General features: G+C 39.9%; 1 protein-coding gene across 1 annotated transcript in view; it reads left to right on the forward strand.

Moving 5' to 3' along the window:
* SMCO2 (single-pass membrane protein with coiled-coil domains 2) overlaps positions 1-10,286 on the forward strand; it is a 29,552-nt gene extending 19,266 nt beyond the window's left edge. The window contains exons 6-9 of the mRNA XM_003792504.2: positions 1,511-1,567; positions 3,118-3,174; positions 4,760-4,938; positions 10,077-10,286. Of these exons, the coding sequence (XP_003792552.1) occupies positions 1,511-1,567; positions 3,118-3,174; positions 4,760-4,938; positions 10,077-10,275 (492 nt within the window). The 3' untranslated portion in view covers positions 10,276-10,286. The remainder of the gene's footprint in view (positions 1-1,510; positions 1,568-3,117; positions 3,175-4,759; positions 4,939-10,076) is intronic.
* The last annotated feature ends 518 nt before the right edge of the window (positions 10,287-10,804 follow it).

The following is a 10,804-nucleotide window of genomic DNA, read 5'->3' on the forward strand; positions in this document are numbered from 1 at the left end:
TGCAACCAAAAAATAGCCGGGCTTTGTGGTGGGCACCTGTGGTCCCAGCTACGTGGGAGGTGGAGGCAGAAGACTCGCTTGAGCCCAGGAGTTGGAGGTTGCTGTGAGCTGTGATGCCACAGTACTCTACCCAGGGGGACAGCTTGAGGTTCTGTCTCAAAAGAAAAGGTTACATAAAACAAATATAGTAATATATAAAAATATGAAACTTTAAATATAACTGTTACAAAAGCAAAGTTAGTAAGGATGGCTGTAGGTTTACTTGGGTGAAGGGAAAAGTGAAGATTGTTAGAAATAGCTATAGGAACAGCAAATAAAATATGGGAAAGTTAAAAGGAAAATAAACCACATCACATGGACTGGCTCCTTTATTCCTCAGGAAGAAATGGAGTGACTGAGAAAGGCATGCAATGGGAAGGAGGAGAAATTGGTAAAACTGTTTTAGAAAGAGCAAGACAGAAACAGATTTTATTTTTTGAGAGAGAGAGAGAGAGAGAGAGAGTCTCACTATGTCGCCCTGGGTAGAGTGCCATGGTGTCACAGCTCATAGCAACCTCCAACTCTTGGGCTTAAGTGATTCTCTTGCCTCAGCTTCCCAAGTAGCTGGGACTACAGGCACCTGCCACAACATCTGGCTATTTTTTGGTTGTAGTTGTCATTGTTTGGCAGGCTGGGACCGGGCTCGAACCTGCAAGCTCTGGTTTATGTGGCTGGCGCCCTAACCACTGAGCTACAGATGTCAAGCCAAAATAAATGTATTTAGAAGAACTTTAAGGAACAGAAAGGACTTTCACGGGACCTTTGGGTGTTTCCAGATATTGATCCCCCACTTTCACGCAAAGTTTTCTGAAATCTCCATGTGAATAGCTAGCCTTTCATTTTAAGACTGACCCCATCCCAGTAATCTTTATTTTTGAGGCAGAGTCTCACTCTGTTGCTTGGGCTAGAGTGTCACAGCAACCTCAAACACCTGGTACCAGGGGTCTTCCTGCCTCAGCATCCAGAATAGCTGGGTCTACAGGCACACACCACCATGCCTAGTGTATTTTTCTTTTTCTCCTTTCCTTTCCTTCCCTTTTTTCTTTAGCAGAGTCTTGCTGTTGCTCAGGCTGGCCTTCCCCAGCCTACCAGAGTGCTAGGTTTACAGGTGTGAGCCACCACACTGGCCTGCATTGTTATCTTTAAATCATTAAACAATTTAGGGGTTGGTGATGAATAAACTTGGTAAAAAATGAGAGTGGACTATACATTTCCTGATTCACCTATAAGCTGCTTGAGGTTAAATACTCCTATTTCTTATATCCAAGCAGCACAACGCCTAGCTCAATGGCCATTCACATAGGATGTGATTTAATGTTGGACACTGTGGAGGAAAACAACCCAGCTTCTATTAAATCCCAAACTTTTTTTTAAGTGACAAATACTCTTTCTCCTCAAAATCAGTCATTCTGTTTCAATTCTGCACATCATTCATTACCACTTTTGTTTTATACTCTTTTTTTTTTAATAGGAGAAGATCACAGAAATTAGAAAGCAATTAGGAGAAATGGATAACAAATTTAACCAGGTAATGACAAAATGGCTTTATAACTAAGGAGGAAAACAGTTCTTCAAAGAAATCTCAGATGTAGAGAATTTCAGGGAATGGAATCTAAAATTCGATGAAAGATAAACTCAGAATTTTCGACCCTGAGGGGAATTTCCTGTCATGTAGTCTATACCATCATTTTCAAAAGAAAAGTGTGACTCCAAAAGATAAATATTTCCAATTGAAAAGAAGCTGTCTCGGGCAGCACCTGTGGCGCAAAGGAGTAGGGTGCTGGCCCCATATACCAGAGGTGGTGGGTTCAAACCCTGCCCTGGCCAAAAAACTGCAAAAAAAAAAAAAAAAGCAATCTCACTCTTGCTCTCATGCATATATCTGTATTTTTTTCTCCTAACAAATGTAATGCATGCTTCTTTTAATGATTAAAACATTACAGAACTATTAAAAAATGAAAAACAATCCCTCTCCCTCAAAGACAAACACAATGAATATCTTAGTGTGTATATATTCTTTCAATTTTTTATACCTATTTTTACACATGATTATTGTTTTAGTGAGATCCTAATATACAGATTGTTTTATAACTTGCTTTTGCGCTTCGCATTTTTTTCTTCAACAATTTTCTATGCCAGCAGACGTCATTTTACGTACCCGCCCCCTCCCCCACTATATAATGCAAGGGTTGGTGTTTGAATTGATCAAATTGATCCTGCTGTATATTTGAGATCTTATAATCAATGTCTGCCATTATAAACTGTGTGTCTCAAAAAGCCATGTCTTGGTGGCTCTTGCAAGTACTTTTTAAAGAATCCGTTTCTAGAAGTGTCGTCCCTGGAACTCATCTTTCTTAAATCCTAGAATACTGTTCTTCCTGCTATAACGCCGCTTTTCAAGGTATTCTGCAAGTCTATTATGGGATGATTAATTAAAAACCTTTAAAAGCATTCTTTCCTCGTGACGTATGTCCCACTGGCACTTGTGTCTTGGAAGGTGATGGTTTGCTTTCAGCCTGGGTCTTGTTCTTACTGACAGAAACCAGCCCAAACCTTCTGTTATCTTTATCTGACACCCTGTAGGGCACATGGGAAGACAAGATGAACCAGATCTTTCTGTGGACTGCCCTTTTGCTAAACCATAGGGCCTGGATATTTAATCGGACATAACAAGGACCTCTATCTATAATTTATGAAATTTTAAATATTTAAAATTTATCTTTTCTTATTTTCTCAGAAACACACTATGTTTCTCCAACTAGTGTCCTGGTGGAAGATTTTGAAAGAGCGAGAACAGAGTAATGAATAGAGAGAAGGATGATTTCAAACGAGCTGCTATTGTTTAAATGTATACTTCAAAAGGACTGATAATAATCTTGTTAATCTTTTGGTTATTCCTCTTCCAATTCGCAATTCGTGATTACACTATGAATTTTCTCTAAGAGGAAGGATTTTACTGAGGAAAAGTAAATTTTAGTGGAGCCCCTTTATAAGTGGGGTCTGAAATGAGTAAGATTTTATGGTATAAACCAAAGAATAGAATTTGTATTTCACGCAGAATTGTGGATTTCTTTTTAGGCAGGTGTTTGTAATGAAGCTAATGCATTAAAGGAGAAATTCATTGAAAGAATGGAGGTAAGTTTTCACAGCCTTATACGTTCAAAGATAAAATCAGGTGATCTAAATATAGGGGTAATTCTTACCCTAGAATTGTGCATGCCCCACGTTCTGGTCTCTTTCTAGCCCCCTCAGTGTCCTGCTTTGGGCCCACAGAACATCTCCCAATTCTGGTGTATTCCCAAGCTCTCACACCCTGTGGTGTGGGACTTCTGCTTCTCATCTTGCTATCTGGAGCTTATCCTCCGTGTCTACATATCACCCATTTGTTGAGGCTAAGCTGAAACTTCATCTCTTCTTCCAGACCTCTCCTAATCTCCCCTAGCCTGAAAAATGATGTCATTTCTGAACTCCTCCCACATGATTTTAGACATTCAGGTAAATGTGAATGGGTGAATGAAACAATGAATGAATGAATGAATGAATGGACCTTTCACCTGCTCAGAGGTGCCCACTCATTCCACCTATCTAGAGTAGATGTCCTCATCACAAACTACTCTCTACTTTGTCACCTTGTTTTCTCTTTAGCACATTCCTTAATCTATAATATCTACTTTTTTTTTCTTTTGAGACAGAGTCTCACTGTGTCACCCTGGGTAGAGAGCTGTGGCGTCATAGCTCACAGCAACCTCAAACTTTGGGCTCAAGCAATCCTCTTGCCCCACCCCAAGTAGCTCGGGTCACAGCCATCTAGCACAATGCCCAGCTATTTTTTACAGATGGGATTTGCTCTTGCTCAGGTTGGTCTTGAACTCCTGAGCTCCAGCAGTCCACCTGCCTCAACCTCCCAGAGTGCTAGGAGGGAGCATGGTGGCTCATTACAGGCGTGAGCGACTGTGCTCGGCCAATCTATAATATCTAATATGTGTGTTTAGAGGTTTATTATTTGCACCCCTGCCTCAATAAATACACATGTAATAGATTGCACATTCTTTGTCTGTTGTTAACCACTGTATTCTAGAATAGTGCCTGATAGAAAGTAGTCTCTCCATAAGTGTGTTTTGATAGATGAACAATTTGAAGAGATGAATTCAGTGCAGGGATATCTTCCTACACAAACAACCCCATACCTAAAGATTAGCATGTTGGTTTCGTTTAATTTTCTACCATGGTGCTACCTTACACTGTGAATGTGTAAGTCCCTTTCTGTCCACCTGCCAGGGATCTCCTCAGGTCCTTGCATGACTTACACATGATTTCTAACAGAAACTCTGAGGCGTTCCACAGGGAAAGCACTCTGCATCATCTATATTAAGACTGGGGGCTCAGCACCTGTGGCTCAAGGAGCTAAAGCGCCAGCCACATACACCTGTGCTGGAAGGTTCGAATCCAGCCTGGGCCTGCCACAACAATGATGGCTGCAACCAAAAAATAACCAGGCATGGGGGTGGGCGCCTGTGGTCCCAGCTACTTGGGAGGCAGAGGCAGGAGAATCTCTTGAGCCCAGGAGTTGGAGGTTGCTGTGAGCTGTGACACCACAGCACTCTACCCAGGGTGACAGCTTGAGGCTCTGTCTCAGAAAAAAAAAAAAAAATACCAGAATACAGAGGGAATATTCTTTTGTTGTTTTTAAAGATAGTTGATGCTTTTGTTTTCCCCCCAGGATTTTTGCAAGGACATGGCTCTGCTGAATAAAAAGCTGAGGTTATATCAAATGCGAGAAGGGAATACCGACTCTGAGTACAGTCCTGAGGAGTTGGATGGTGAAGAAACAGAGTCACGGCTTCTTCAGGCCCCCCCGCCTGCTCTACGGCAGAACTCTCCTCCTCGTGTTACTGTGTGGTAAGTCTGAGAAGGGGGTCAGTGTGGGCCCTCCAAATATGTGAACTATAGTACATCCTCCATGGTTGACCACCTCTTTAAGTGGACGTAATTTACATAGACCGGACAGGCACCACATGTACCTATCAGTACATTAGGCCTAGTGCCTTATGTTTCACAGTTTGTTACAACTTATGGAGGTTTTAATGTATAGTAATATTGCATTTGGCAATGTTGACTAAAGTTTGGGTTTTTTAGTCAATTATTTAATATTTATGTTCTTTACAAGTCTGTATGTTTACTGGAATCACAGTATTTTTCTTATTGGTTTATTTTCTTTGGAGACAGAGTCTCACTCTTACCCTAGGTAAGAGTGTCATGGTGTCATAACTCACAGCAACCTCAAACTCTTGGGCTCAATAGGTCCTCTTATTTCAGCCCCCCAAGTAGCTGGGACTATAGGTGCCCAACCCAATACCCAGCTAGTTTTTCTATTTTTAGTAGAGACAGGGTCTTGCTCTTGCTCAGGCTGGTCTCCAAACACCTGAGCTCACGCAATCCACCTGCCTCAGCCTTCCAAGGTGTTAAGATTACGGGTGTGAATCACTGCGCCTGGCTCTCATTTTTTTTGATGTAGATTTATTGCAGTAAATATATAGACATAGGTTGCTTTCTTATCACTTTGGCAAATTTACTTATTTAGAGACAAATTTATCTCTATATATTTATATCTATCTAATCGTAAAGGATGGTACTTACAAGCTATGATGCAACCACCTCCACCAAAGGAACATAACTGATAAGCAAATCTGAAAACCTTTGGCGGATGGGATGCCTCTTTCTTGTGCAGTGCTGGAGACATACATACCAGCAAATTTTGACCCTTTGGATTCCTTTCAAGAGATCTAAAATTTTTCTGATTGGAATCAGATACTATGTCTCCTCTATGAAAACTTTTCTGATTCTTTATCTCTAACCACCCACCCAGGTAGGATCTTCAGCTCTCTCTCTTGTCAAGTCCATTGCCTATTTTCTTAATTGGGTTATTCGTCTTTCTGTTGTTGAGTTATAAGGGTGTGTGCACATTCCACCTTGCAAAGAATCCTATGGTAGAGCTCATGGTATCTTATTACAATTAAATTCATTCAAACTTGTCTTCTCCTAATACTCTATGGGATACATGAAGGCAGGAATCTTGTCTTCTTCATTTGGGGACATGACGTGCAAATGGTGCTCATAAAGCTCAACAAATTGTTAAATGAATAAATAAGCAAGGAGTGACATCCGTGAAAATGGTGGAGTGAAGACCTCAGAAGCTTCCTCCTCCATAAAGTCAGTGAGAAAGCTGGAAATTTTTGTCAGCATCAATGTTTTCAGCTCTCAAAAAAATTAGGATCTAGTATCCTACATATATAAAGAATTCTCACAACTCCACAGCAAAAACCCAACTCTGTTTGAAAAACAGGTTAAAAGATTTAGATCAGACATTTCTCCAAAGAATTTACACAAATGGCCGACAGTCACACAAAAAGATGCTCAACATCCCGGGTCGTTGAGGAGATGCAAGTCAAAATTACAAAAAGCCACAATGAGATAACCTCTTTACACTCACTAAGATGATATAATAAAAAAGGCAAATAATAACAAGCATTGAGGAGGACATGGAAACATTGGAACCCTTAAATACTGTTGGTGGGATTACGGTACAGCCACTTTGGAAAATAGCCAGGCAGTTTCTTAAAATGTTAAACAGAGTTGTCACATGACCCAGCAATGCCACTCCTCGGTATCGAACCAAAAGAACTGAAGAAATATGTCCACACAGAAACTTGTGCATGGATGTTCAGAGCAACATTACTCATAATAGCCAAAAGCCAGAAACAATCCAAATGTCCATTCACTGATGAATGGATAAATAAAATGTGATACAACCACGCAATGAAGTATTTATTATTCAGCTGCAAAAAAGAACAAAGGACTCAGACATGTACATACCACAACATGAATGATCTTAGAAAACATTATGCTATGTGAAAGAAGCCAGACACAAAAGGAGACATCGTATCTGATTCCACTTTTAGGAAAATTCATATAGATAGAAAGTAGATTAGTGGTTTGAGGGTTAGGGTACTAGGGGATAGGGAAAGAGTGATCATTCATGGTTATGTGGTTTCTTTTGGTGGTGATGAATATTTCCTAGAATTAGATATAGTAGTGATAGTTGTAGAGACTTGTAAATAAACTAAGAGCCTCTGAATTGTATACTTTCAAGAGTAAATTTTATGGCTGGGAGTGGTGGCTCACACCTGTAATCCTAGCACTCTGGGAGGCCAAGACAGGTGGATTGCTAGAGGTCAGGAGAGCGAGACCTTGTCTCTAAAACCTAGCTGGACTTTGTGGTAGGTGCCTGTAGTCCCAGCTACTTGGAAGTTTGAGACAGGAGGATCACTGGAGCCCAGGAGTTGAAGGTTGCTGTGAGTTAGGATGCCACAGCACTCTACCAAGAGCAACATAGTGAGACTCTGTCTCAAAAAAAAAAAAAGTAAATCTCGTGGTATGTGAATTATAACTCAAAAACAAATAAGGAAGTAAATAGTAAATATCTTTCAATTGTCATTTTTTATTTTTTGGTAGGATTATAATTCAGTTGAGCTGGCCATCATTTCCTCATACCATTACATCCTAATTAAGGTTGCCTACAATTGGGCCCAATCTCTGGGTAGAGATCTGGAAACATAGTAGTTGCATTAAAGCGTGTTTGTACACTAATATTTTGAGGAGGTCTAGTAAATAATGATTTATTCATTCACGACATATCAATTTTTCTGGTTTTAGCTTCAGAAGGTGGACTTTTCTTGCTATTATCCCCTGGTCTTTAAATTCCCTTTATGGTCATCCCTCTGTACCCATCACAAATAATGTAAAAATGTTGGAAAAGAAAAAAGGTTTTCTGTATGGCAAGGTTTGAAAATTAAATAAATAGTATTCAAAAATTAAAATAATGTTTTTATTCTTTACAGAAGATAAATTCAAAATGAATAAAATTATTAATGACACAAATTTTTGGTTCTGTACAGGTGATATGATGAAAAGACATCTAGTAGCTATAATGTTTTCTGAAGAAAACTATGTCTGAACCATTTCAAATAAATATTATACATGTTGATTTGCTTAATAATAGAAACTTTAAAGATTTTTTTAAAAGTTAAGTCATATTGATTTGTAAGTAAAAATCAAATAATTCAGTAATGTTGAGAAATGAATATGAATCCAACTATACCTAGACTATTCACTATAGGACACAAATAACTGGAAGGCCATATTCTTTGTTTATTATTGAGACAGTCTCTTACTGTTGCCCTGGGTAGAGTACCGTGGCATCACAGCTCACAACAACCTCAAACTCTTGGGCTTAAGTGATTCTCTTGCCACAGCCTCCCAAGTAGCTGGGACTATAGCACCTGCCACAACGCCTAGCTATTTTTTTTTATTGTAGTTGTCATTGTTGTTTGGCAGGCCTGGGATGGGTTTGAACCTGCCATCTCCGGTGTATGTGGAAGGCCATATTCTAAACAAAAGGAAAAATAAGGGTGGCGCCTGTGGCTCAAGGAGTAGGGCTCAGGCCCCAGATACCGGAGGTGGCAGGTTCAAACCTGGCCCCAGTCAAAAACTGCAAAAATAAATAAATAAATAAATAAATTAAACAGAACCGAAAACAAAATAGAAAGAATGAATAAAAGGAAGAAAGGAAAGATTAAAAATATAGCTGGTTATACAAGGATGTTGAGATTATAGTTTACTCATTTCTCTGTTTTCCAAATAACCTGTGATTTAGAAAATTGTTTTTCACTTAAAACTTAATGTTAAAATATATTTCTTTGAAATTGTTCAAGCTTAGTATTTGCAAACATGACTAGTTTTTTAATTTAAGAAGACTAGTGTTTATTTATTAGATATGTTTTGCTAGTTATAGGGTAGTTGTTTTTCTTTTCATAAAAAAAAAACAAATCTAGATTTAGTGCTCCTGGAGGGCAGGACATCTCTAAGTTCTTTCCTAATAGAACACCTTCAGAACATTGGCTCTTTGATAAATGTGTAAATTAAAAGCAATTATTTCTGCCAAGAGATAGCTGGTGGGGAAAATGGCAAGAAACTTAGTTTATAGAATCCACTGAGTTAGGTCACAAAATAGATCCACAGCTAACTTTGGCTGTGCTCTGGAGTTTCTCTTTTGAAATGTATTGTAGATGGTAATTATCTAAGTTAATTGGATTATCTGTGACATTTCTTTTCTTCTTTGTGTTTTTCAAGATTTTCCAGATTTTCTATCCTAATCATACATTGCATTTATAATTAGGAAATCATAATGCAAGGACTTAAAAGCAAATAAATAAAATATACCAGCCCAGAAGGAGGAGTCCTCAATCGATTTGAAAAAGCTTATATTGCTCTGTTTAAAAAAACAAAACAGTTCGGGCTCGATGTACTCTGTGAGGCCGAAGTGGGTGGATTACTTGAGCTCAGGAGTTGGAGACCAGCCTGAGCAAGAGCAAGACCCCATCTCTACTAAAATAGAAAAACTAGTCAGGCATAGTGGCAGGTGTCTGTAGTCCCAGCTACTGGGAAGGCTAAGACAAGAGGATTGCTCAAGCCAAGAGTCCCTGTGAGCTATGAGGACTCCATAGCATTCTACCCAGGGTGACAGAGTGCAACTCTGTCTCAAACAAACAGTTTGGTGCCAGGACAAAAGCTAGCTTAATTCCATTTATCACATTATATTTTGGGTCTGGGGTGAGGGGGTGGGGAGGAATCTAATTGCCTGAGCCTATCTTTGCCCCAAATAGGCATCATATGCTTCACAAGTGAGGTAAAGCTTGCACTAACCAGCTAGAATATGAGAGGGCCATTTCAGAGGAAAAAGAGCCGCACAACCTCTAGCCTCTCTATGCATTGTTTCCTGGATAGAGAGGCTTGTATGCCACCCCTAGCCTGGCCTTAAGTGTGTTCTGCTCCAAGCTTCTCTTTCACAGATGCAGAATGAAGAGCAACTCAAAGACTTAGCTCAAGTTTTAGGACGACCTGAAACTTCAACCGAAGTTGAAGTGGAAGAGCTGGGGTCCTACCAATTTTCTCAACACAAGTGTTTTCTTTCCTTGTAGGAAATGTGCACTGAGGATTTTCATCATGTTCTACGTCCTCGTGTTCACTGGACTGTCATGTTACACGCTCTTCTTTGACGCCACGTTTATCTTTGAGAGGGTGCTCCCTAGAATGCTGGGGCGTCGCACAATGTGGGAGCTGCGGGAGATTATTGCGCCTTTCTTGAATTTGCAAGTGGAAGACTTGCTACCCTCCTAAAGTTACACAGGTTGCCGTTCACCCTACTGACTTTCTCCCCAATAAAATTCTGGCAGTTTCTGTATTATGGTGGATAACTTATTTAAAAAAAAAATACCATACATTGGTTTTATTAAGAAAACCTTGTAATTGGGTGGAAGTTGGTGAATCACAGAAAAAGTAAAAAACAATTTATCTTTACCCTATGACTCACAGAGACTTCTGGAAGCATTGTTTAACACATCTACTTCAAACCGCTGTCCTTCTCCCCCAATATTGAGTGCGCTGAGTGATCAAGTATTGGCTCCCTTGGTGATTTCCCCCATTTTAACCTCTGATGGCTCAGAAAAGAAAGCACAGGCATGGTGGTTCACGCCTGTAATCCCAGCACTCTGGGAAGCCGAAGCTGGTGGATTGCCTGAATTCGCAAGCTGGAGACCAGCCTAAAGAAGAGTGAGACCCTGCCTCAAAAAATACCTGGGCATTGTGGCGGACACCCGTAGTCTCATTCACTGGGGAGGCTGAGACGAGAATTGCTTGAGCCCAAGAG

Source organism: Otolemur garnettii, unplaced genomic scaffold (assembly GCF_000181295.1).
Source record: "Otolemur garnettii isolate 467f Iridium unplaced genomic scaffold, OtoGar3 scaffold00057, whole genome shotgun sequence".
In the NCBI taxonomy this organism is placed as follows: Eukaryota; Metazoa; Chordata; class Mammalia; order Primates; family Galagidae; genus Otolemur; species Otolemur garnettii.